At 43.7% G+C, this 26848-nt stretch overlaps 2 protein-coding genes, 1 long non-coding RNA gene and 1 pseudogene across 12 annotated transcripts; 2 read left to right on the top strand and 2 right to left on the bottom strand.

The window, feature by feature from the left end:
• Positions 1 to 7: 7 nt before the first annotated feature.
• Positions 8 to 6935, top strand: LOC110181707 (uncharacterized). Of its 2 annotated transcripts, XR_015272465.1 has the most exons (13): positions 8 to 1877; positions 1935 to 2183; positions 2257 to 3289; positions 3362 to 3496; positions 3565 to 3776; positions 3934 to 4005; positions 4069 to 4346; positions 4402 to 4582; positions 4641 to 4889; positions 4952 to 5356; positions 5430 to 5606; positions 5665 to 6426; positions 6492 to 6935. XR_015272465.1 is itself a non-coding variant. In XM_020949555.2 (12 exons), exons 1-12 carry the CDS (start codon positions 1842 to 1844, stop codon positions 5815 to 5817), a joined length of 3180 nt encoding a protein of 1059 aa, XP_020805214.2. In that variant the 5' UTR covers positions 8 to 1841; the 3' UTR covers positions 5818 to 6935. The 2 variants fall into 2 exon arrangements, 1 of the variants encoding a protein (XP_020805214.2); XM_020949555.2 differs by having other exon boundaries at positions 5665 to 6935.
• On the bottom strand, positions 6109 to 7920 carry LOC147643370 (uncharacterized). The gene is made up of 2 exons (XR_015272485.1): positions 7568 to 7920; positions 6109 to 7350 (listed from the first exon to the last, which is right to left on the bottom strand). It is a non-coding gene; the product is annotated as an uncharacterized LOC147643370 (long non-coding RNA).
• Positions 7306 to 24728, top strand: LOC110181716 (uncharacterized). Of its 6 annotated transcripts, none has more exons than XR_015272463.1 (11): positions 7306 to 7755; positions 13647 to 13831; positions 13993 to 14944; positions 15036 to 15132; positions 15194 to 16109; positions 16170 to 16679; positions 18987 to 19250; positions 19312 to 19464; positions 19530 to 20630; positions 20711 to 20917; positions 21003 to 24728. XR_015272463.1 is itself a non-coding variant. In XM_020949567.2 (11 exons), the coding sequence occupies exons 3-11, from the start codon at positions 14297 to 14299 to the stop codon at positions 20769 to 20771; spliced, it is 3858 nt and encodes a 1285-aa protein (XP_020805226.2). In that variant the 5' UTR covers positions 7312 to 7755; positions 13647 to 13831; positions 13993 to 14296; the 3' UTR covers positions 20772 to 24722. The 6 variants fall into 6 exon arrangements, 4 of the variants coding, with proteins under 4 accessions (XP_086692594.1, XP_020805226.2, XP_086692596.1 ...); XR_015272464.1 differs by having other exon boundaries at positions 20711 to 20923; positions 23520 to 24728; XM_020949567.2 differs by adding an exon at positions 17136 to 17243 and having other exon boundaries at positions 7312 to 7755; positions 20711 to 24722.
• Positions 23271 to 26808, bottom strand: LOC110181892 (importin subunit alpha pseudogene; annotated as a pseudogene). 3 transcript variants are annotated; one of them, XR_015272467.1, is made up of 3 exons: positions 26684 to 26808; positions 26571 to 26631; positions 23271 to 26502 (listed from the first exon to the last, which is right to left on the bottom strand). The product of XR_015272467.1 is annotated as an importin subunit alpha pseudogene, transcript variant X2 (transcript). The 3 variants fall into 3 exon arrangements; XR_015272468.1 differs by lacking the exon at positions 26571 to 26631 and having other exon boundaries at positions 26684 to 26717; XR_015272466.1 differs by having other exon boundaries at positions 26571 to 26708.
• Between the last annotated feature and the right edge of the window lie 40 nt (positions 26809 to 26848).

The raw sequence follows: 26848 nt of genomic DNA, 5'->3' as shown, positions 1-26848 counted from the left end.
CTTTGTACAATTAACAATAAGAGTTTTAAAAGTTGTTAACAATAACGTTTAAGCCTTATGCAACAACGATAGTATTTTAGGAACATTTAGGTAAAGATTTTGTAAGAAGACGATGCATAACGCTCACACTTTTTAAGCAAGTTTCGAATTTCGCTCTCTTCCTATCTCGCTCAATTTTTATATCTTTCTCTCCTCCATTTTCTCTGCTTATCTCTAGCTTTCTCTTTATTTTATTTTCTCCCTGTTAAGCTTTTTAGAGAACCCGAAGCAACCTCTAGAGCCAGCCCAAAAAATTCGAACCTGACTTTCACGGAGAACTAGTTTCAGGGAAACGCATTAAAAATAAGCTGATAAAGTGGCTAGGATCTCAGGCCTAAAGTCTATAAACGGGACTGTCTGCTACTGTGACAGGGTTAGGAACCTGGGGGAGCGTGGCAAATCAGCTTCCTAGTTCTACATATAGTTTCACTAACTTTGAGGTAATTAAATTATGATTAGGGGATTTATTTCAAACTCTTATTAAATGTTAAAAGCTTATTGCAATACTTATAACAAGTGTTTCTTCTTAGAAAGCTTATCGATGACAGAAAATCTTTTATATTTAATTAAGTTATAAAGTCAAGTTAGTCAAAGAAATAGAAGGAATAGAATCGTTTTAAACTATAAAATATCAAAAGTGGGAGAATAAGCTAAAGCAGAAAGGCTTATTTAAATAGCTAACGATATATAAATAGATAGGTTATATCTTTAATATAATTTTATAATTTCACGTTTATTTTATGAACATACAAAAATAATATATTTATGCTGACAATGAATTGCTTTAAGAGGTTTTCAGATCAAGACTTACAAGCAGACTTGAAGACGGGTCGAAACACATTAACTTGCTAGCAGCAACTAAGAAGTAAAGCTTATTATCATCGTTATTATATTAATCATTTTCATACTTAAATCTATTTATATGATTTAGTATTCAATTGAAAAATCAATTGCATTGAAAGAAGCAGATCAATTTGATTCAATTTGCTTTGGTTGAATTCTAAGAATTGCAATTGCAACTCAACTGAGTTCTGTTAATAGCATTTCCGTTCCTGCTGCTGCTGGTTCTGCTGGCTGGCTTATGGCGGGCGAGGGGCTTTTGTAAAGTTTCCATTGGGGGGCAGACCGCCTAATGCCTGCATCCTAGAAAAGAGGACTTACTATGGCTTAAGCCCGAGGAGAGTGCATTCCAACTGGGGCCAGTTTGCGTCACGATGACGTGCGTGGCGAGCTTTAAATCCCGTGCTCGTCGTGTCCTGGCGTGGGTGCGTGACTGTACCCACACCCACTCATTCACTCACTCGCAGGTAGCAAAGCTCTTCCCGAGCTTTGTCAGCTGCTCGGGGAAAGCTCTTTGCTCGCTGGGCCAGGATGAGAGAGAGAGAGAGCGTCGAGAGCGACGACTCGCTGGCTACTCGAAAACGCAGATGTAGAAGCAGAGGCAGAGGCAGAACCAGAGGCAGGAGCAGGAGCTGGAGCAGCAACAGCGGCAGCGCAGTTACAAAAGTCCTTAACAACAAATACATACATGCACCAGCGTACATCAATATCCACCAAAGAGTAGCTGCTGGTCCAGAAGCAAGTGGAAAAAGTGTAACAACACGATTCCTGCTTAGCTGCCACGGAATGGCCATTGGCCACTCGCTTTGCACCACTGCGAACCCAACTAGGCATCATAAAGGAAGTTAGGCAGGCTGTCACTGCACCCACTCGTTGTCCAACTAACACCATGGCCAGGACTTGGAACCCCCAGCGAAATTAGGCAACAGGAGGAGCAGCGGGAGGAGGAGCGCGCAGCAACGATGGCGCTGGTACACACATATCTCGGCACCTGGGAGGTAAGTTATCCTATCGCATATAGTTCCAATATATTTACTTTATACATATCCATACAGATTGTGTGCTGCACCTTCGAGGGCAAGCGGGAGCTGTCCGGCCTGGAGGGCATCAAGTTTCGGCTGGACGATACGAGCGACATTACCTGGTATAATGACCTGGTCAGTCCACTTCCTGAATCAAAAGACTGCGGCGGCCCACTCTGCGAATCGGCAAGTGTCCTCTTCAGCTGCGAGACCTTTGATGTCCATGAGCTGAATCCCCGCCTTGTCTTTGGAGCCTTTGCCGGCCACAGTATCGAGTTTAGCGTAAGTTTCTACCTAATCCTTGGTTTCCACCCCCAGAAAGTATTAACTACAACCGTTTTACTACCAATTTCAGACCAACACCTTAACGCCGACTGATACGCTGGTGCTGAGCTGCGAGAACTGGTATGCTGTGGAATGCAAGCGCCTCCAGGATGGCCAGGCTGCTGGTCAGGAGAAGCAGCTCAGCTTTGGTGAGGCCCTGCAAGAGTCCTACTTCAGTGATGTTGTGGTAAAGAGCGCCGGCGGCATGGACTACGCTTTGCATGCCTCCATCCTGCGGCTCAATGGCTTCGACTGCAGCATGTGCGTGAACAGTGCCCCGCCCTCGGCCACTGTGCGTCCGCCGGCGCGAAGCTGCCATAGCGGACCGAACACGCCCAATCCCATACGGATCTCTGTGGCCCCGGCCTTAGAGCAGGGCGAGCAGGAGAAATGCTTGCCGCGCCTTAATCTCTCGCCTATATACCTGCAGCCGCCGTGTGACTTTCAGACCGGCAGCGTGGGCCTGGGAGCGCAGCGTGGCCACCAGTTTAGCAGTAGTTTCAACTGCCTGAGCAATGGCAATGCAGGGGACTCCGGTTCGGACTCTGCTGCAGTGGCGACACTAGGCAAGGCAGGACTCCTCAGCCTAGAGTGTGGCGGCGGTGGCGGTGGGCTGTACCGGTTGCCGCCAACCTCGCACTCGGACTCGCATCTGGAAACCTCGCAGTCGCACTGCAAGAACATATTCAACTTCTGCCAGGATCTGATGCTGCAGCCAGCATCAACGCCCCTGAATCCAAACGGCGGGCTGGGTGGCAGTAGCCTGGCTGTGTGCAGCATCCGACGGCCACCCCTGTCGCCGTATCGGGCACGAAGTCCCTCGCCGTTTCCAAGCTCTATGGATACGCCGCCATCGTCACCACTGACGCCAGTGGGTGTGCTGTGCAACCTGCCCACTTTCCTGCTGAGCCCCATCCTACATTGGCTGTACACAGAATCCCTGCTGCCCGACCTCGACGAGGATGTGTGCGAGAAGCTGATCAGCTTTGCGGAAACCCAGCCATCTCTCACCAAGCTAGTGGAACCCACGCGCAAGTACTTACGACTGATGCGGCTCAAGAAATGTGAGTAGTAGATGCTCTACTGATGGGAGGCATAGATAATCCAAATATATATATATATCTCATTACTTGTAGTTGTGGTCAATGTCACGATGGATCTGCATGACATCCTCAACCGAGTTATCCAGTGCATCAATCCCCTGAACATCACCCATGAGCCGGCCCTGCTTTATGCGACGTTCCAAGATGCCCTGCGTGAATGCGCAATTGGTATGTCCTCAATCAGGATCTTCACTGTTATATATAGATACATAAAACCAAGAAATTTATCTTTGCAGGTTGCGCCAAGGTGCTTCAGTTCTGCAATATCTTCATTACTGATGCTACACACATGACGCGATACCAGAAGAACGAGATTGTCAAATACATCCGGACCCGCATTCCTATTTTCATGTCCCAAACCCAACAGCTGCTCCGCAACGTTCTAGGAGTCTTTGTCGGTCTCAGTGTCGACGAGAAGGCCGAGTTGGTGAACTATCTTGTACCTGAAGTGAGTGTGGATCGCCTGAAGCGATTATAATATAGAAATCACTGTGCATTTAAAATTTAAATTTAAACAGTGCCCATGTGCCCATGGGCCCCTCTTGAGTTGATTTCGATTATAATAATTCTTTACTATACAATACATCTATATCATTTTCCCACAGATTGAATCAACCTTATTTGTATTGACCGCTGTGATAGAAGAAATCAAAAACTCATTGGAAATCATGTGTAATGTAAGTTATACCGTCCTCCTTGGATATTTAACAAGCGACTACAATGATACATTTGCTTAGCAGGACCTAAAATGTTCCCACTTGGATCTGCCACTGCAGCAGCAGCAGGAGGATGAAGCTATTGTCATGCAGTTGCAGTTTCCCGATGCCGGCGACCCATCGCCTCGTCCTCGTCGCGGTGCACCTGTGGGCTTGACGCTCTACGACAATCTGACGGACAAGCAGAGGCTCAGCTCAGCGGAAAATGATCTCAAGTTTGTGCTATACATGTATGAAGTGCGGAAAATGCGTGACATTTACGGCCGGATTGTGGCAGCCCTGGAGATAATCAAGGACAAGAAGTAAGTGAAGTGGAGTGGCATTGACCAGCCATGGCTTTTAATGTCAAACTTGCAGGAGCACCTACTGCGACATGGACTTTCTCAGCAAGAGCAGTACCATCAACCAGAACCTGGAGCAGCTAATCATGGACATTCCCGCCTACATTTTCATAGTGGAGAACCTCTCGGATCGCCTGGATGATAAGCTAGGCTGGAAGGAGTTCAAGTTCTGCTTCAAGCTGGCAACCAGTCAAATAGTAAGTGCGAATTGTATAATTTTAAACTAAACATTAAAATATCTTTAATCCAAACTAGAATGGTGTAATTGCCAAGTTGCTGGATCATAAGGCTGCGCTCGGTGATGCTATCAGCCAGATTTGCTTGCTGGTGCGGAAGCAGGAGTTCACTCAGTCCCTCATCGAGCTGGGTCTGCTGGACAACTCCAGTCGCTTGCCAGCGAGTTTGAAAGTGGCCGATCACGAGAACAACTTAAATCAGGGCCTGGACAACAAGGAGACCTTGTATTTGGACCGCAAACAGTACTACGACTACAAGAGCATCAAGGTGGGTGTGCTGTCTAGATCTTTAAAGGTATCAAAAATAAACACTAAACCTTCGCTTACCAGCTAAACCTCATCCGACACCTCTGCGAGCCACCCATAGCTGCCAATAGCAATCTTTCGAAAAACGCCCTGCGTCTGCTGCACTCTACTCAGCTGGCGGACATGGAGTTTGAGGTGCACACATATGCACCGATAAAACCGGATATGGAAACCACAACGCTGCAGGTCCACAGCTTTAAGGCCCATCGCGTGATTGTGGCCGCACGCTGCGAGTGGTTCAAAAAGGCACTGATGTCCGGCATGCAGGAATCCATCAACAGGAAGGTAGTCATCACAGACACCTCGCCGGTCATCTTCCGGCGGTTGCTACTCTACCTGTATGGTGCCCCCATTGACCGGACCGTTGGTGCTGAGCAGGTGTGTGAGCTAATGCTGCTGGCCGATCGTTACTCCATCGATGATCTCAAAGTGAGTAAAGGATATATTTTGTAACGTTCTTAATCCCTGGATGATCTCTCTCTCTCTCGCTCTATCATCACAGGAACTGTGCGAGAACACACTGTACTCCCTGATTGACGAGGACTCTGTGGTATGTCTGCTGGGCATTGCAGACCGGTATATGGCTACGGCTTTGAAGTCCAAGTGTCTCTCCTTTCTCTCGCAACATGCACAACTGACCAAGTGTGAAATCTTTAAGGAATTGCCCCAAACTCTTCAAGTGAGGACATTTTGATACCAAACCTAACTAAATTAACACTGTTTTCTCTCTCCGGCAGCTAGAGGTAATGGACTTGATACACTGGTTCGGTCGCGTCTCGGAGCCGTGGAACGATAGGGGCTTCAAGCCCAGGAGCAGTTCACGCCACAGTCTAAAGAGTCCATCAAAGCCGCGCTCCAGATCCCGTAAGTCCTCGCCCTCCTACATGTGACGCCGACAAAGCGCCACCGAACACACGAATGCCAACTTCTTGTGATAACTCTAGAAGACTTCGGAGTCCGGAGTCGGGAACTCGGAAATTGGGAATCCAGACGGACGGTAAAGTATAGTCAGTAAGGGCGGCTAGCTAAACCAGATATCGTGCTAACAGATATCGCAGAAGAGAACAGGCCAGGAGAATCAGTTACAGGAACGAAGAAGCCGGGACTTCGACTCTCATATCCGCCTTGGTGGCGGAATGACTAACACAATATCAAGCCAAATAGCGAAGGGCAACATGACCTGATTTTAATGAGTTTTATTTAGTTCACTAGTAGATACATACTTATATACATACATAGATAGGAATTTGGCGTAAATCTTGCATTCACATTCAACTCGGAATTATGTAAATGGTCCACAGGATCAGCAGGCAGACGGTGCGTGAATTATGTATGACTTTGTACAACTTCGGAGGATAAGGTAGGATAAACGGTGTTAGTAAATGACTTAAATATCTTGGTAGTTGCACTGCCAGTGTTGGAAAAGCAAAAGGAAAACACTTGAGAGCATCGCATCGCATCAGCGGCGAAAGCAGTTCATCATGTCTGTACATACACAAGTGAGTAGAGTCTTCACAATTATACCTTCATTTTTCTGAGGTAGACCCAACCACATACCCCTTAGTTCCGATGATCAGTAGCTAGAATTTAGTCATTTTGAAGAGCCTAAGGAATCGAATGTTTTGTATTTGGACGACAAGGTCTGGCGGACTATTAACAGAGTAACCGTAACTAATCTGTGTATTTTGCGACATATACACACGTTAAATGGAATTAACATTAGACTTTATTAAACGCAGTAAGCACACATTTATGCTCACGTAATGTTGTGAGTACGGTGCGGATTTTAAGTAGCAACGACAGCAGCATCTTTTTTTCATCAAATTCGAGACAGTATAAATTTAAAGCAAAGAAAAGAAAAATATATATGTACAAACATTATGTGTATATTATATTATTGTACTAATTCAATACATTTCTTGTTGTCTTTTTAAAGCGAATCAAAAAGTAACTCTTTTATTATACCGATTATTACCGATAATAAAGCGTATGTATGTACATAAGTAAACGAAAGTGCATTTAAGTTTCGAGGTAGTTGTGAAGACTACCCATCTCGTAAAACTTTAGAAGCATCGCATTGAAATTGGACAAAAGCTCAACGGCCACGCAAGCAGCGAGTGAGTCAGGCGTGAGCAGCGAGTGTCCTAGTGATGCGCTAAAAGGCTACTATCGCAAAATCTTGTGGACTATCGGTCCGCTCTGCTCTCCGCCCCAAACAGTTCCTTCCGCTCTCTCACAACTTCCAGCCAGCTTTCCCAACAAGTTCGCAATACCAAAAACTGGCTCTCAACTGCGCTCTCTCCAGCCCTTCGGCGCCACTCGTCACCAGTTCGGAAGTGTTCGTCGGCAGCTCTCCGCCTTGGACGGCGACGGCTGGCACAGGAAAATCCATTTTCCACTTCTCCGTGCGTCGGTTGCTCGCGCTGACGGTGTTTTCAAGGAGCATACAGGCAACATGGAAGCATAAAAGGAGAAAAGAATAACAAAAAGCCATTAGAATCCGTAGCTGGTACCAAGGGTACATTTTCAAAGTCGCAGAAATCGATATTAAATGAAACAAATATTCGCGAGCTGGCCCGCAAAGTGCATTCGCGTCTTCATTGCGTTCAAAGTGCGATTTTATCCTAGTTTTTTTCATACATTTCGACGCGAGTGCTGTGCAACGAAAAGGAATACGTAGAAATCGTCTTCTTTTTTGCTTGCTTCCATCTTTTTTTTTCGTTTTTCTTTTTTTTTTTTTGTCAAAAATTCGCGAGTGTCCCCGAAGGAGAAGGCCAACATAAAAACGAGGCAAAAGGAACGGAACAGCGGAACGGCAGCGCAATAAGGTAGCAAAAAGTATTTTGTTTGTGTGCGAAAGCGAGTCCCGTTGGTTATGTTAACATTGACAGTGAAAGTGAAAACGAAAATGAGAATGAGCTTGAGAATGAGAATGGAAATGAAAACGAAAATGGAAATGAAAACGAAAATGCTGGGATGTCGGCGATAAGCGTGTCTGTTATTGGTAAACGCACAAAATGTGTGTTTTGGGCAAATCGTGAGCAAAAATAATTCATTTTCCCCTGACCCAGACGCTGCGTGCATGTGTACATGTGTGTGTGTGTGAGTGTGACCCAACCAGCCAATGTGCCAGTGTGTGCACACAAACATACAATATGGTGGGACAGGGAGAGAGAGAGGAGCAGAGCAAAGCAGAACGGAGATCCGGGAGAAGTTGCGAACCAGCTGCTCGTCGACGTAAATATTTAATTGCCCAGTGGATGTATACACACAGTTGTATAAAAATACGAAAAATCTGTACATAATTCCAGCCAGCGGCCAAGCAAGTGAATTGTTTATATTGTTTATTATTTCGTACGAATTTCACGGCTGCCACACGCACACAGACAGCAGCTCTCCATCCTCCTCCCTCTCCAGCAACCGACCGTACAGCGGTATAACGGTAAAAGTGCAGGCATGAGGCAGTGTTCGCATGTAAATGTAACGGTGCGTTGCGTGCCAGAGGGACCAAAAGCCAGGACCAGACCAGGCACAACAAATAATAGCGATAGCGGAGCGAAAGTTGTAACTGGACGACGACAGGTCCTTGCTGGGACATAATCCCCACCCACATTAGCTCCGAACTGAACGGAGGAGCACATACATGTGCTAAAAAATTGTTTTGCGCAAACTTTTCTGCCTTTCGCCAGCACCGAACCCATGTTGTTGTTCTGGTTGTTGATACCGTTTTTCTTGTTGTTGTTCTTTTTGTGTTGCGTTTACACACACGCACACGAAGTCATCATCAATTACATCCCTCCCCCGCAGCAAAAGCGGCGAAACCTTGTCGTAGTGTGCGCTATCTGCTGCGCCTATCCAAGCTTTTTTTTTTGTGTTGCTCCGACTCTCTTTTTCGCTGACTGTGTGCGTGCCAGCTCTCACCCACACACACACGCGCGGCCCGCCTAGGCACAGTTTCTGTTTTTCTGTTCCTGCTGTTGCGACCGATACTGTACCATTTAGTTTATTGGCCTGTATTCCTGTGCACATGTAAACCTGTGCGTCGTCGGCACATCTGCGTCAGGCGGCGATCAACCGGGGAGTCTCATTTATTTGGCTTTCGAAGGGTCAGTTCCACGCCATCTGCGATAAGTATGTACATATACTTCCGGGTAGTCCACTTAGCTCATTCCCGAATCAGTGATCGCATAAGCTTCAAGGGGATTATAATTTTAGTTAGAAGCTTGTAAAATTGTAAAGGAATCATTTCCAACGTCATAAATCATATACATATAATCTTGATCATTTTTTATTTTTAATTTGTCCAAAAAATTCTCATATATAAAAAAAGTGAATATTATAACCTTAGTTATAATCGATTTCCGATGCATTCTTCATAGTATTTTAAATTAGGCTTAAAGTTGACTGGAGGCTCATGGTTTCACAATCTAAAAGATGTTATCTATGCTCCAGTAACACCTATGACACCTTGATTATTTGGCACCACCAATATTATATACTTCATTGGGGGAGTGTTCTTTTCCGCACGTCTCCTACTGCCCCTTAGCGTCTCTCATAGTCATCCCACTTGGATCAACATTCGAATATTGTTTATCTTCACTTTGTAGACACGTGAAGTGTTTCTTTTAAGATTCTTAGAGGTGTGAGGAGGGAGAAACGTCAGCTTTCTGGCTGGTATACTAATCTTCTTCTCGATCTAAGCACATATAGCACTCAATAGATTTTATGGAATTGCTTTCTCAAATTAGCACTAGTGACTATTTGCTTTCTTTTCACTGTATCGAGTGGGCATTGTAATTCTAATTGCAAACGGGTACCCGGAAAATTCCCAATAGTTTTGACACAGAGCTCTGCAGGATCAACAAAGACCGACAACTAAAAAAACATACAATATATATCGAGGGAATGCCAAATAATGTTTATTGTGTGAGAGATATGAGATTCTAAAAATGATAAATGAACTACGAAAAATGCCAAATGGACTTGTCGGCTGCCAATTCCTATAGGCCAAATATGTTTGATGGCCGACAACAAGCTTAAATAATGCCCAAATACGAACAAGTACACACATATGTATGTATGTACAATTGCCCGACCAGTCAGTCAGTCCAGTCGGTACATACCAAATCCGAACATACATATGGCTTTGGGCTTTCGGAAGATGAGGAAGTGTTGGTGCTGCTCCCAGCGTACACTGCACATTGTTATTTTCGCATTTACGGCGCAATTACTCAGTCCGATCGTGATCGAGGTCCGTTGAGCGATATACCTTCAGTGTATACAGCCATGGTCATTGAAATAGTGGACCCCCGTGCGACAAGTGACAAGCATAAAGTTCTCAGTATCTTCTCGGTTTTGTTTTTGTTTCTTAATTGAAATATAACATTCATAAAGCAAATAGACCACATTTGTGGTTAAACAAGACTCTTAATGCTCTCCAATACACCACAATAAGGATTATCCCTTCCTTGACTTTCTAAATACCTTGGATTAGATGAAAAAAAATCTAAATGGGACACACTACTTAAAGTGATGCAGCGACGGATCCAAACGAGTATTTTTGGGGGTGGCTTTCAACAAAATGACTTTCGTAGGTGATTCCAACGTCATTGCTATATCCTATGTTCCTCCTTTGCGGAGGATGTGCCCCCCAGACTTGTCTGCTTGAAAGACATGGCAGGCTGGGTAGGAAGCAAAACCTAGAAGAATAAGGTGGGTTGCGTCAGTTGTTTCGGTGGCCTTGACCAAAGTAATGTGTGGGAAGATTAAACCCTCAACGAACGTAAACAATGGGGTATCTTAAAGTAATCCTTTAAGAAAGCCTCCCTGCTTAAGGCAACTCGAGAGCAAAACCCAGCGTAATCGCATCAACTGCGCTGTGCGCACTGCACTGCACGGTATGGTAATCAATATCAATGCAAAGATAAGCCCTGCGACTACAGCCACTCCATGGCCGTAGGCATCTTCTTCACAGGCTAAATGCTGTTCAGAGTCGATTTGCATAGCATTGGATGTGCATATACATCTCAAAAAGCCAGCTTGGTCAAGTACTCGCCTCGAGGTAGGCAGCATATTTTTTGCAAACTTGCAACCGGATGTATTGCAGCCGGGGCACTAGGTAGTAATGAGGTTAATAAGGGCAAAATGGATGGGGTGAAAGTGAAAAATAAAACCATTATTGGTAGTGGAAAACTTGAGGAAGAGGCGCACACCTATTATATTATTGTATTATATTTTATATATATGTACAAAAATATATGTATAGTGATGCGAAGGGGAATGAATGCGTGTGAAGGAGGATATAACCGATGCGGAGCAAATTAATAAACTTCTGCTAACTGGGCAAGTGTGTGAACAAAAAAGCTAGAGGCAGCAAACAGTCGGCAACAACAACGAGGAGAGCAGGAAACCTCCCTCGCAAACGGAAACTCATTTGCCAACAGTTTGAAACCAACTTCCGGCCCAGTAACGACGACAACGACAAGGGCAGCGCCTGCGACAAATGCACGACAAAAGTCACATTTAAAAGGGCGAATAGGGATGGTAGCCCAGCAATGAAAAAAGGACCGAGGAACGTGCCAATGGAGGGGAGTTAAATGGACGATGAATATATATTGAAATATTTATAAATATATATATATGTATATAATGACGGTCTGAAAGGAAACAAATTCATTGCTACTTAGCAAATTAATACATAAACGATGGCCAAAAAATTTAATTAATGATTTCCCTGGCCTTGTGACGCTCTCATAACATAGCGCATTGATTTTTAAAATAAATCTACCTTTTAAATATCCTTCCTAGGACACACTCTCAGGTACATGGTTTGTTTGCCAGGTAAAGCATTCGCTACGTAAATAGAGCCCACGTCTTACATAATTTAATTAAAGTGTTTTTAATTTGCTAGAAGCAAAAAGTCTTTGCTTACGATGCCAACTAATGCTTTGCATGATTGACAAATGAATGAATTGATGCGGAAACTGCACAGGGAATAGAGAGAGAAGTGCATTTATTGATTATATTTCTCACTTGATCTTGGGCACTTACTTGAAGAAGTCGATTTAGGAATTTAATGTGATTTATTTTATCACTAAATTAGTTCTTTGGAATAATATAATACCCAATATTCATGTTCTAGGTATCGTTATAGTTATTTGTTACTAGATTTCATTACTTTGCTTTCATTACTTTAGATTTATAATTTGGGATTTTGTTTAAGAACAAACATTAGGGTTAAGGAACACATTTCTAGCTGTTGATAGCCATTAAAGTTTCTTAGAACTAATTGCACTGTTATGTATTTTATTTTAAGTGCACTCGTTGCGATGCACTTAGAAATGGAATTCTTCTTCAAATTAGTATGACTTTTAAACCGTCCCGTTCTTTTCTTATAAACTCTTTTAGTATTAACTAATTTTTGGGAATATATATTTGTTAGAACAGTTTTTAGCCAACTCCAAGGTCTGTCGGCTGATTTAATACACATAAATTTTACCTGAGAAACTTGATGGTTAAACAAGATTTGATAAAGACTCAATTAACATTTGAATTTCGCTTGAAAAGTTTTGCTTTGCTCTTATTTCTTTATTACCCACTGCCTTATGCTGTTCATCCAGCTCGTCCCCAGTTGGAATCAATGCCACGTGAATATGTCGTCGTAGTTAAATAGCTGGCTACCTTCCATTTACCCTTTCCGAGGGCCCACCGAGGTCCCTCCTATCAGCGAGCGTGGGTGTACGGGTGTGGGTATGATATATGGCTGTATTGTACATGTAGATTCTGCCCTGGTGAGTGGGAGTAGAAGTGGATGGTGGGTGGTGGTGAGGGTGGTGAGGGTGGCTGCACTTTCCCAGCAACTCGGGCTGCATTGGGAACGGTTTTTTAAGTTTATATCGGATTACAGGCAAATAGTTCCATCAATCATCCTTCATGTTGATTGTAAAAATAGCTTTTACCTCGGAACGTGGCACTGCTGGCTAGTTTTCATTTTAATGAGCACGCTGTGCTCCCCTGCAACTTATTAAGCCCATATTGGTGTCATTGTCTCCACAGTTTCTGCAAATGCAGGTGGGAGTCCCAGTTCCAGTCCCGTTCGTTATTTTTCTCCAAATGCTATCATTAAGGGACGCGGGCCAGTAACCCAAGCACATCGAAGTCGCACGCAAGAGTCTTAACGGGAATGGAGCGTGGGAGCTTGGTAGCTTGGTAGCCTAGGAACCTAGGAGCTAGGACTCTTGGAACAGAAGAGTGCGGAGGTCGATGCGGGAAAGTGTGTTAATGTCAAAATGGTTACACAAGGTAGCGGTGGGCACGCACAAACAAATAAAAAACACGCATATACAAACTTTGACATAAACTATTTTCTATCCAAAATTGTTTTGGGAAAGTCCCTGGAACGGGTTTTAGAAAAGACACAGGCTGAAAGGCATTCCCTTGCATGTAAAGGCTTCATATGGCAAGAAAAGGAAATAAATTTGGCAGGATTGCGTAAAACCTTGACCGCGTTAACAAAGGTATTTTATTTACCCAAGAAAACTTTAGTCTCTAAAATGTGAAACACGAAAAGATCATTATAAAGACAAGGATATAGCTTTAATTATGTTAGGTACCTTTTTAATAAAAGTAAGTTCTACTTACTAATAAATATTTCGTACTTATAACTTACTTAATCGTTGATTTAATTAATAAGGCATTTGTTTCAATCTCTTTTTTTTAGATTTTAACCCGCACACGTTACCTTCAAGAAGCCAGTAGCAATAGTGTTAGTCGGAGATCATGGAAGCTGGTAATATATGGCCAAGAAAGGAAAAGGAGTCCCTCTCAGATTAAATACGAGTTTCGGATTCTCCTGATAGAGGTTTAACCCCAGGAGAATCAAACGGGAGTCAATCATGAAACATTGTAAGTTTGCATGAAAATAACAAATATATCTATAAATTATCAGTTAAAGTTCTGAATTATACAGAAATCTTTAAGTCTTGAAATCTTTTTTTTAAACAAAGTTCTGCATATCCTTAAACTCGCAGAATTATTAAAATTTTCCAATATTTACACTTTCACAGCAAATATTTCCATACACAAGGACATGATGGAATTCGGATAACTGCTAGCAAACGATACGAAATTAGAGATTAAATTATCCCTTTTAGCGGCTAAAAAAGGACGTTAAGAAATCATGAAACAAAGATATATATACATCCAGGCAGCGAAACCACGTAAATGATATCACACTTACAAACGCAGCGACTCTGAAGCTCTTCTAGGACCCCTTTCCCCCCTACTATACACGGAATATAGCCAGAAAGAGGAGCAGGCCGATAGGGCCAGTGAGGCAGCGAAGCCGCAACTCTTGCGGGCACGGCGGCCATGGAACCGCCCGGCGGAGTGCCGCCGGATAGGGATAGGCAGCTAGTGCTCAGGAATCCCTCGTCGGCTCTCGTCCCCGTGGTTGTTTCCGCTCCGGTTGCCTCCGGGCCAACTGCGGCAGCTGCTCCCAACCCGACGCCGCAGCAGCAGCCGCCGCCGCCGCTGTCGTCGTCGCAGTATGCCAAGCCAACCAGTCTCAATCTTCAGCCGCATACCGTGCTCCAGGCAATGCAACAGTTGTCACCATCGGCCGCTGGCAACAACAATGCATCTGCAGCCGCAGCTGGGACGGCCGCCACGAGCAGCAGCAGCGGAAATGCCAACAGTGGCAACAGTCCCGCCCTGGCGTCCACCGCCACGGCCATATCCGCCACAACGCAGGCGGCTACGGCCTTTAGCGGCAGTTCCGTAGGCCACCATCACTTGCAGCACCACCAGCATCCCCAGCATACACATCTTCAGCATCCCCAACAGCCCCACGCAGTAGGAGGAGGGGCTGCCACTGCACCAAGCACAGCGTCACTACATCAGCATCACGGCTCCATATCCGGAACTGGAACAGGCGTTGGACTCATCGGTTCCGGTGGTGGCAGTGGCAATCAACAGCAGACTATTGAGAAGCTGTCGCGTCCCATGGCCTTTGATAAGGTGAGTGAAGAATCCGGAATGATATAAATAGTATATTTATTAAGTATTATTTAAAAGTAACCTTATAACTTATTGTTATTATTTAATCTAGATGGAAATGCTGGTACGTGAGATGCAGGATCAGGAGCATGGTGTTCCCGTGCGGCAGCAGAAAATGTTCCTGACCTCCATACCCTATGCGTTCATGGGTATGTTTGCTATAAAATCTGACTCTTAATTAATAAATTAATAAATTTTCCACTTGCTTAGGATACGATCTTATTGAATGGCTGATGGATCGCCTGCAGATCGAGGAGTCGGAGGCTCTTAACATAGCCAACCAGCTGTGCCTGCACGGCTACTTCTTTCCTGTCAACGACTCAAAGACGCTGACCGTGAAGGACGACTCGTCGTTGTACCGTTTCCAGACTCCCTACTACTGGCCATGGCAGCACAAGGCGCCGGACAATGTGGAGTATGCCATCTATTTGGCCAAGCGATCGCTCCGCAACAAGCAGCGGCACGCTCTGGAGGACTACGAGGCAGAGGCACTGGCCTCGCTGCACAAAAACCTCAAAGGCAAGTGGGACTTCATCTCTATGCAGGCCGAGGAGCAGGTGCGCCTGGCCAAGGAGCGCAAGAAGGGTGACAAGATTGTTGGGGACTCGCAGGAGCGAGCCTACTGGCGTGTCCACCGTCCACCGCCTGGCCAGTTCACACCACTGGAGCCCTGTCCAGTGCCGTCGCGCGACCGACAGGGCCTCAAGCCGAACAAAAAAAAGACTGTCGAGGATATGCAGCGCGACGTTGACTATCTGGGCAAATCGCTTAACCGGACGCGGATGAAGATGTCGCAGGCCTGCGAATCTCTTGTCTGCTACTCGGAAACCTTCACCGAGTACGACTTCTTCCTGCAGCCGGCTCTGCCCTCCAATCCCTGGGTCACCGAAGATGTGGCCTTCTGGCAGCTGAACAACACCTTCGTGGAGATACCCACTGAGAAGAGGGTCAAGCGCTGGGCCATTTCGATCGAGGAGCTCGTGTCAGATCCGACGGGTCTGCAGGAGTTCACAGGATTCCTGGAGAAGGAGTATTCGCACGAGAACATACGCTTCTGGATAGCCGTCAACCGTTTACGCCGGTCCGCTCACTCCCAGGTGGCGCGAAAAGTTAACGAAATCTATGAGTAAGTGACAGCAGGTAGACAGCCCAGGGAGACCTTGTATTCATTCCCCTTCTATTGCAGAGAGTTTTTAAAGCCCGGAGCGCCATGTGAGATAAACATCGACGGCAAGACGATGGAGAGTGTTCTGCGGGGGCTGAAGAACCCCTCACGCTTCACCTTTGATTCGGCGTCCGAGCATATATACATGCTGCTGCTGAAAAAGGACTGCTATCCCCGATTCATCCGGTCGGAGCACTACAAGCGTCTGCTGGACACTGGCATTCAGCCGTCGTACAAGAAGCGTTTCTTCAACTTTGGCGGCGTGAGTGGAGCCAAGAAGAAGATGACTGCTGCACTGTCCAGCCAGCCCAATCTGGGGGATGCGGCTAAGGGATCTTCCGGTGGCGGCGGCTCTGGCAGCTGCTCCATGATGCAGGCCCCGCCGCCCGGTAATTTGGCACGGCGCCGTGGTAGCGATCGCAGTCTGACCGGCTCGGCCCACGAACTGGCCGTGATTGGGGTGAACAAGGACGCCGGCTCCAAGGTACCGCACTCTCATTCCCAGAGTAATCTCAGCGAAATTCCGTTTAGGTAAGTTTAACCAAAATAACAAAACAGAACAGAATAGAAGAGCAGGTGTAATAACAATGAGTGTCTCTCTGAAAAGGCGCGTGCGTTCGATTATAATTTATGATTTAAGAGCGAGCAAATATTTCTGATTTTTCGCAGTATTTCATTTGATTTTTGCCTGAATTGAAACTGAGAAAAGCCAAAGCTTGTATCATTTTCATTTGGCAATTGCAATCAAGCTTTTTCGTTTGCATAAATATGATTTCTTTCACCATGCGCACGACCTTGATACCGATACCGATACGACAACAACCTGAATACCCTCAACCTGAACCTGAACCTCAACCCGAACCTCAACCTGAGCCTCAACTTGAACTTGAAATTGAATTGAATTGAATCCCACCATTTGAACAATTGATATACTAAAACAATTGATTATATACCATATGCCATATACGTCACACACATGCACTGCAGTAGCGATTCGATTTATCGGGGCGATATGCCACAGCGCCACATGGCGGTCATGGATATTGGGATATATGCGGCCTACGGGAATCGCGAAAGTAGTTTGCAGGCAGTTCCGTAAGACATCTTTATTCATTCCGGTTTTGCGACTCGCATATACCACCTTGTATCAAAAATATTACCAATCAAATTATATTTTCAACTATTTCCAAACCGTACAACTAGTTTCCTCCTCGTTTTTTATATATCGTTCGATCTGTGCCCTTTAGACCCATCCAACCTCATTCTGTCCAAACACTTGCGTTTCTTAATTATATACATACATATTTTCTCTGTCTGTGTCGCCTGTTCCAGCCATTTTTTCAGGAATCCATAGAGGGTAATACCACTCTACATAAAGGGTTAATATTGAGAATAAGATTTATAAGATTACTTTATTACTTACAGAAATATATATAAATCTATATGTTAGCATCTGTCAATTTAAATGTATGGATTATATCCATTATTTCAACAGCATCAACCGTTGAGTCGACAGAATAAAAAATGTACCAATTTTTTCAAAATTCATAAGGGGTTATATAGATAAAATTTTCAAAATCTGATAAAAATTTGAATCCTTTAAAATGATTTATTTAGTATGCAGATTTAAAAAACAATTAAAGACTAACATATGGAAGCTTTCTGAATTAAAATTAATGCATTTTTGGTTTAGTTATGCGATTTTTAAACTTTGATTTGTTGAATAAATTGTCGATTGTTCGATTTGATCCATAATTGAATTGCAAACAACCCAGGTATATAAACTTCGGCTTCCTGAAGTTAGTTTCCATTTTTGTTTATGCATAATATTAGGTTTTCCGGTGTTACCTTTGTTTATAAATTAAAGGAGGAATAGGCGACATGCAATTCTTGTGTACATTTTTACATGTTGTAAAACTTCACCGCCAACTCTGCCTTTGTTACTCCCCCGGTTCTTGTAGAGCTACCTCATAAGTGTACTTAGTTCGTATATATTTTTCTCCAAATCTGTAAGGATATATTATATCGACCCTCGTCAAGTCTGTCCAGATATAGCTGGGTGTCTGTTGTCCAGAATTCCGTTCCTAGTCTATACTATATCTTAACCATGATGTGCGTGTACCTAAAAGTAATGAAATCATTATGTGTATTTATTGTTAAAAAAAAAAATAAATATATTTTAATGTTTAACATATCTAAAAAGAGTTTTTAAGAAAGCACTGAAATTAAAGCACTGAATTCAGCAAAGGGCCAAAATTTTACGGGCCTCAGTAACCATAGTAAAATGCTAAACCTATGATTGATACCTATTGCCTGGTCGTAGTAAGTCTAGACCTTGTCACGAATTAAGTACAGCCTAAGTAGCTCGAGAGTCGGATGTATCGACTATAGCATTCCTCCCAATAGCTGTTTCACTGTCATGTCCCATCCAAGAGCAGTATTCATTTGTATTGCCCTCGGATCCTGGGTTCTATATTATCCCAAATGTCACCGCTGTGACCCTGTGTTTTTGCCTCGCTTGCTTCTTCAACTGTCTCCGAAAATATGGTTTCGATCTTTCCTATATGCTCGAATGTTGTTGCTGTTGTTAACTGTGTGTTCTGTAAATCTTTCGACATAACAAACAAATTTTATTAAATAAATACATTAAAAAGAGAGACTGTTGACTGTTCGTTCGTTTCCGATGCGCCTTTTCCCCCCTTCCGTTTCCAGTGTACATACGCTTATATGTAAGTCTAAATGTTAAACACCAGCATTCCTTCTTAACCACTGTCTAAGTGTGAACTCTTGTTCATTATTTAGAGGCTGTCATTATATTTCCCATTCGTTTTCCCATAGAGAAACGCCAAAAACGAAGTCCACCGTTCTGGAGGCAGCAGAGTCCACGTCGTCATCGACCGCCTTGGTGCTAGCCAGTAGCGCTGTCTGCCCCTGGGACGAGCCAGCTGAGCCCACGGTCCCGGCGGCTCCGGTGAAGTTATCCGTGTGCCCCTGGGAGGTAGACAATGTAGCAGATCCGCCAGCAACCGCAACAACGGTAGTGGTAACAACGGGCTCGTCGAAGATCTCGTGTTCCGGCACACAGCCGCAACGGTTAAATAGGTAAGGGTTACGACACTTCTGTGAAGCTAAAATAATTAATATCCTAACCCTATCCTTGCAGCACTTCCTCGGACAACAGCGACGTAAACGACCGCCTGCAGAGAAATCTGGGCATCCGCCACCAGAATACCGTGGACAGCGGCGAGACAAGCATAAAGCGTCTGGTCCCCAGCTTCACCGAGCAGCGCCGGGCGTCGGTATCATTTACTCCTAGGTATGGCATACATATCTCCCAGATAATCTCCCGAATCCCCCTAACGTACATATCTTTCTGGCCAGTCGTACTCCGGATTTCCAGTTGGGGCGCACTCCAACGACAACATCCTCCTCTTCGATCGTGGCTAACCAGAGCGTGAGCGTGGTCGCCAGCAATTCCACTCCACTTCAGGCTCGCAGTGCCTGTGGCAGCGGCAGCGTCATTGCCAAGGATCCGCCATCTGGCTCGGATGTGGACCCCGTAGAGCTTGAGGAGGAGCTCAACAAGTTGTCCCTTGGCGAACGAAATAGCGAATCTTCGGCATCGGAGCTGCCACTCGTAGTAGTACCCACCCCAACGCATACCCCGCCGCCCATAACCAAGATAACGCCACCGCCGGGAGAGGGAAGCAGCAGCAGCAGCCAGGTAGGCTCTGTGGCGAATTGCCTGGGAACCGCGGAGTCCGCAGAGGCCGGCTCCACGCCACCTCAGGAGGCCCAGGCAACTGGGACTCTAGTCAAGGAGGTACAGATCGAGTTGATCGAGTCGCAAACGTATGAGCCTGGAGGCGGTGTCCAATCAGAAGAAGCACCAGCAGCAGCTGGTCCGCCCACCATCAAAGTCCTGGAGCTAGAGGTAATTACTCCGGTATCTTGTGAGCCCACTGATCCGGGCCAGGAGCCAAAGACAGAGACAACCACCGAAGAACCCCTGTTGGCTGACGAAACAGAAAGAGACATTGTTCTAACCGCCGAGGGGCGAAGGGGCGAAATAGAGCCGGTATTAGAGGAGCTTTCACCCACCACAGACGAGTACCAGGAAGGACTCCAGTTTGGTAGCGATACCAAGGACGTGGTCGATGACTACGATAGTATAGATGCCGACCTACAGCTCGGTTACATACCTCCAGCACCCACCCCGGCTCCCTCCATGGCACCCCTGGCCGAATTGGACGTAGACACGGTGGACGATGAGCCCTGCGATTCTGGCAGAGAACCAGTGGTGTCCGCTACGGCAACGCCCACATCCAGCAACGAAGAGGCGCGCAAGCGTCGCAAGAAACGAAACTCAGAAGGGAAGAGGCTCGGCGGCTCGCAGGACGACAAGGAAAAGGATAAGGACAAGGCCGGCGGAAGCAGCATCGGTGCCGCCGATCACAATGCGGTGTGTCCCTGGGAAGATGAGTCAGTATAAGAATTGAGATTGTCCCCTAAATCTAGCCAACCTCAGCCATATATATCTATGATTCTCCCACTCTCCACAGAAACGTGAGCACCAACGACGGCACCTTCGTGAAGACATACGCCACACTGGGATACTTATGAATAAAACCAAATCTGTTCAAGACGGTGGTCAACAAGTTGCTGAAAAGGAAGTCATACAAGAAGTAGGGCCTGGGTAGCTAAGTCTATTCCGCGGACGCGGAATAACTATTATAGAAAGTGCATGCACGAGAGCATATATTACGTATGTAAGTGTAAGTAATTCAATAATTGAGTGTATATGTAAATGTTAAAGCTTCTCATGTTCTTGAAACCACACAACCACAACCACAGAACAAAAGCAAAGCCCCGGCAAAGTGGTTCATTGCTGAAATTTCAAATAATGAATTGATGAAATGGCTACAGAAATTAAATACTTTATCTACAAGCATAAATAATATACAAATCAAACGAGAGTGGCCAGGATGTGACAGAAATGCGAGGATGCAGGAGGCCGCTTTCTGATCAGTTGTAAAAATGGAGCTTAGATTCGGAGACAGAAATATTTAATGTATACAATGTATATGAAGTTTTAAGCATGATTATTAAGACCCATATAGTCCTGTCCTATGTTCAAGTTATGTATTCGTAACCTAGATCAGCAGTAAAGAGCCCCAAAATGTGTCAAGTTGGGTCTGGCACACAAAGCCATGGAACACATTTTCCTGCATTTAATTCTCTGCTTGTCAAAGGCCATCAGGGTTATGCTTTTCAATATGTGTTTTGTGTGTCCGACCTCAAGGAATCGTCATTTTATTATTTAACTTTATTATATATTTGTCTTGCCGTGCCTTTAGCTAGAAATACCTGCGACTGGCTGAAGTATATACTTTTATTATATTAAACACTTAGTGCCCAGTGATCCCTTTGTTGATTGAACTTGATATATAAAGTAGAAGTACGAAACGTTAAACCGCACAAATTGAACTGAATTTCACACTAAAGTTAAAAAAAGAGTACAGTTGACTTCGGTGAATTTGCATGCATACTCATTGAGCGAGAAAGCTCTTATCCTTTCCTTAATGTCCTAAATGCACAAGTGGCTGCGCAACCATTCTCTAGATTGAGCTATATTATTAGTATATTTTATTATTTATAACACAAACCAATGGAAATCAGTTTCATTTCCCGCGTACATGAAACAACTCACGAGCCCCAAACATATGTGCAGGGCAAATGAAGCTACTATTTCCTAGAGGTCTATGTTTATGTTAAATTCAATTTCAAAGCACAGAAGAACTCTCAACTATCCAAGATCCCGGCTGAACTCCAGTCTGTTGTTTTCTATGCAAATCTAGGGGCTGTTTAAGTTTGTTTTAGGCAAGTTTAGGGATATTTCCGGTTGTACGTTTGCGCAACTACTTGTCAGTTTTGAATAGTAGTAGAATTTCTCTAAACTCTCCACTCTTAACTCTATGTGACTAGACAAACAATCGCAGAAATCGAGCTATGCTGTATAACATTAACGAAGGAAGGAAGAAGCTAATGAAAGCCCACATCTATCTGTCGGTGATGAGGCCCAACGTAGATCTTTGAGATCACACAACTGTTCCATTCGATCGAAGAGATACAAAAAAGCCACAACACCGATTAAGCAAATCAAATTCAAATGAAATCCTGGTTGTTTGCCAGTAATACCTTTCTACGAATCGAAGGAAAATAACTTATCAAAAAACCAAACAAAACTATTAGGTTTAAGAATCTAAGAATATTTCTATTTTCATTGTGCATACGAGTATGAATTAGCTATTTACTGTCGAAGCCCATTTTGCTGGTAAACAATCTTTATATGGGATATCGATATCTGCATTATCTTTGTGCTTTCTATATGCTGTAATACATTTTTCAACTACTTCAATTAACTAAAACCAAAAAATGAACTAAACAACTAAAGAGCTAAGCAACTAAAAAGCTAAAAACTATAAAACTATAAAACTGTAAAACAATACAAAATGTACCAAAGTTCGATTCAGAAACCTAAGCAAATCAAAGTAAAGTAAATGTTGGATAGCTAAGATATTACGACAAACGGGAAACGAAACAAAAAAAAACGAACACAGAACGAAGGACGAAGGACGAACGAAGAAGGGGTAGCAGTACATACATAGAGATAGACACGATGTGCCATTCTAGGGGCGTGCGTACAAAATGTGTACATGAAACCACCGTTAACTTTGCTTAATGCGAGCCGAGCAATTAAAGAGTAAAAAATCAGCAACGTCAGCATCAGCAGCAATAGTTCCAAATTGTTGTCAAAAAAGAAGAAACATAAAACAAGTAAATAAGAATAATAATAATAATCGCAGCTTTTAGAACAACACCAAATGAAGTTGTAGTAATGCAGAAGGAAAATTGTATTGTTGTTTTTTATGTACATTTACTTTTTTGTATTACAAATTGTTGTAAGTCAAATATGCCAAACAAAAATAGTTTACTAAGCGTTTACAAACAAAACTTAACATACAGGCAAGATATGAATTACTTTAAAACATAACAAAATTGCAAGAACAAGTTCCGAATGTTTTCGAATAGTCAGAGTTGATCGAAGGAGTATCTTTTAATGGCTTAACCTATGCTAAGTGTATCCATGCATATTGATGGTGTGCGCTTGCCTAGACAAGGATCTTAATATCTGATAGATACAAAAGCAAGGCGACTTCAGTTCATGGTTTTCCCCGGCACTCAAAGAAGCAAACAAAATATTATCCATTGCGTTTTCCTAATACTTATTAACTGATTTTACATATTTTCAGAAATTAACCCATATGGTTTGGGATAATTAAATCGATGGCTATGTTTACTTTTATCCAGGTGCCGGTCAGCCTCAATTTAATGAACCCTGGATGTGCATTTATGGTATGACCGACTATTCAGAGCAAAAGGCAAACTAGCGGAACGATTTTGCGGACTTTAGGCCTGTAATTTTCCATTTTTCCGACCTAAGTTATTAACAATATATATAAATATATATTGTTCTTTGAGTGCAGGGTGAAAATAGAAATAGAGAAAAATAACCTTAAAGGACAAATGCGGCTCTCGAAGGAGTTGCTGCCGCCACAAACGCCATTTTGATAAATCGACAACAACAAAGGGGGAAGGAATACAAGCCCACTTGTGTTTGTTTAATAAAAAAAATACTACAAATATATGTACACTACATCACACGAACGAACGAGCGAACGAACGGTGTGTAGCATTGCTCTACAAATATTTACTTTAATTTCTGAATAATTAGTGCTCATATCACTGATTAGAGAACAGGAATGCGCAAAACAATATGCTTATACCTAAGATTCCAGAGCTTTTAGTAAACGCCATGTAAATTCTGGGTCATGAATACAAAAAAAATACAAAAAAAAAAAAATATTAAAAAAATAAAACATAACAGAAAGAAAAGAAAAAAAGAACAGTTGTGAAGAGTGAGGCGTTTGTTATTATGTATGCATGTATCCAAGTCATTAACTAATGATGGCGGGGTGTGGTAAAAGAATATATATATACAAGAATATATATAATTATGTATATTTACTGATTGTTATAGCAAATTTAGTATTTAAACAAATTACAGCAGAATAAATCATTGTTTGTCTATTTATTATGCCATTAAAAATATAAGTGTATACAGCTTATACTATAAAAAGTGTTGAAAACATGGATTATTTTGAGGAAAACCGAAAAAGAAAAAGCAAAATGAATATACAACAAGAAGAATGTTAGTCAGTAAACAAAAATCAAATGTAAAACAATTTAATGTAGACTGTACTAAAAATTCAAAGAAAATTGAATATCAACACTCCATCACGCAGATAACTAAGGAGAGTTCGCAAATTGCATAGAAGTTGATGGACAAATTATTTGCACAGTGCAGAAAAACGTGTTATAAAATTATTATTATACTATACAAGAAATATATTATTGAATTATGCTGATAAAATAAAAAACAAAAAAAAAGTATGTATAAAATTCAAATACAAAATGATTTAAATGAAGTACAATAAATATTCAAGTGACGAACATGTACAAGGGGTTCATCTCTTTATTCTATTCTCGAAAATGATAATATTGATAATGTAATATTCCATTGATTGTTCTTAGTTGGGATCAATGACTTTGATTTGTTAACTTAGATCAATGAGAAAATATTTTAAAATTGCATTATTGTTTTGTTTTATTAGAATCGTTTGAAAAACTTCATCGTTTGAAAATCATGAACAAAAATTGTTGCTAACTCATACAGCCTGAACAACCTGCTCCTGGTCCAAGTTTTAAAAGTTGAAGTCACCGTTGGGTTTGGACCGAATGGCTTTGAAGAAGCGGCCTCCACGGCGAATCTTGGGTTCGTGTTCGTAATAGCCAAGGCCACTGTAGTAACTTTCTAAAATGGCGTAAGCCTTCACCTGCACCGCTCCCTGCATGTGCTCCTGGAGCTTTGCAAGCTTCTGTATGGCGCCCATCTCCTCAATCTTGTGGCAAAGGTTAACAACACCACCAAGCTTTTCGGCGATGGAGAACAGCTGGGACAGGCCCGACAATACCACATTTATGGTGGGTGGGTCCCAGGCTTCCAGCAGATCTATGAACGGTTTAAGAATTTTATACCTTTCAATCATATCTAATATCTGGGCGGCTGAACCCAAGGTTAGGGTGTTGGTCACCGCCCAGGCGGCCTCTCTCTGGGCCTTATAGTCCCCCGTCTCCAGTACAAGGTGTAGTGGCTCGAAAAGCCCTGCCTCTATAATGGCCTGGATATGTTGGCGATTGCCTGTCGTTATGTTGCTGACCGTCAAGGCAGCCTCCTCGACTATGTAGGCCTTGTGGTGCTGCAGCAGGACTCCCAGGCAAGGCAGTACTCCGGAGGTAATGATTGCATCGGTCTGCTGATCCGTTCCAGTCGCAATATTGCCCACGCTGCGTAGAGCAGGCTCATTAATGCTCGGCTCATCCATTTTCAGGAGCCTCACAAGACCGGGAACGATGTTGGCGTCTATTACGGCCTGGATCACGTTTCTTTCGTCGCAGTTCGTCATGTACGACACGGCCCAGCAAGCTTCGGCCAGCACTTGGACGTCCTCGCTATGGAGAAGGTTCGAAAGGACGGGTAGCAGCCGTCGCACCTGATGGAACGGCGGTGCGGGGTTTTTGTTCCGGCAAAGATTTGACATTAACCAGACGATGTTACGAAGTATCAGGAGCGGCAGGTCTCTGTAAATCAAAGAGAGGATGCCATCGATCACTTTGTAGCGGAGCACACAGTCGCGAGCAGTGGCTCCGTTGCCCGCAATTTTGGCCAAAGCCTGAACGGCCTGATTGGCCAAAAGAATGCACTCGGACTGGAGCATGGTCACGAAATGTGGCACGGCGTTGTACTTGATAAGGCAATGCGTCTGATCGGAGTAGCCGTTGGCAATACTGGTCAAGGTGTAGGCAACCTCCAAGTGCAGTAAGCTCTTGGGTCTGGCGTTCAGCAGGAGGCGGGTGCAAATAGGCGCGATCTGGTCGCTGGGTGGATCATGCTCCCGGCTCAGCATACTGCGAGCGGAACGCAGGCCCAGCATCAGGTATTCCTCGTCCGGGCTGCTCATGGCGTCCACGATCTCCTCAACGGACAACTGCGGCGAGGTCAACTCCTCGTCGCTACCACAGATATTACGGCGCATGAGCATTTGGTCATCCTTTTTGGGCTTGCGCAGTGCGTTGGTCTCCTCAAGGCGGCGTATATGCGACTCCTCGATGCTTATGTCTTTCGACTTATAGGAGTCCCGAAGCAAGTTCGAATCTTTTTTGTCCATTTTAGCTGTATAAATATATGTAAATTTGTGCGTAAATATATAAAGCAAAATGTGTTTAATAGTTGTTACTAACGATGATGGAGTCTATAACCTAGTGAATAGGAACTGCTGGCGGTTCAGGAAATCTGTAAAATCTAATGAGACTTATTGAGTTACAATTCTGATTTTTTACTATAGAATTCTTACTTTTTTATTTAATGTCAAACTTCCGTTTTATCCCGTGTGTTGCAAAACTTCAAAAAAGAGGATGTCAAGCGCTTAGGCTGCGTTGCGCGCCAACTATTAGGTGTTGTAAACGCATCAAATCAAACAGCTTATGTAGAGAGGAGAGACTGGAGATTGGAACATCGA

Source organism: Drosophila serrata, unplaced genomic scaffold (genome assembly GCF_035046125.1).
Source record: "Drosophila serrata isolate PLE 108 unplaced genomic scaffold, ASM3504612v1 contig_276, whole genome shotgun sequence".
In the NCBI taxonomy this organism is placed as follows: domain Eukaryota; kingdom Metazoa; phylum Arthropoda; class Insecta; order Diptera; family Drosophilidae; genus Drosophila; species Drosophila serrata.
This window is presented reverse-complemented; position numbering and strand designations above follow the sequence as displayed.

What these genes read in the sequence shown, in the direction of transcription:
- LOC110181707 (XM_020949555.2), top strand. Translation starts at nt 1,842, where the DNA reads ATGGCGCTGGTACACACATATCTCGGCACCTGGGAG. An exon ending in CATATCTCGGCACCTGGGAG is followed by an intron (nt 1,878 to 1,934) that starts GTAAGTTATCCT and finishes ATATCCATACAG; the next exon opens with ATTGTGTGCTGCACCTTCGA. An exon ending in CATTGGAAATCATGTGTAAT is followed by an intron (nt 4,006 to 4,068) that starts GTAAGTTATACC and finishes TTTGCTTAGCAG; the next exon opens with GACCTAAAATGTTCCCACTT.
- LOC110181716 (XM_020949567.2), top strand. Translation starts at nt 14,297, where the DNA reads ATGGAACCGCCCGGCGGAGTGCCGCCGGATAGGGATAGGCAGCTAGTG. An exon ending in AGTAGTTTGCAGGCAGTTCC is followed by an intron (nt 17,244 to 18,986) that starts GTAAGACATCTT and finishes GTTTTCCCATAG; the next exon opens with AGAAACGCCAAAAACGAAGT. An exon ending in TCGGTATCATTTACTCCTAG is followed by an intron (nt 19,465 to 19,529) that starts GTATGGCATACA and finishes CTTTCTGGCCAG; the next exon opens with TCGTACTCCGGATTTCCAGT.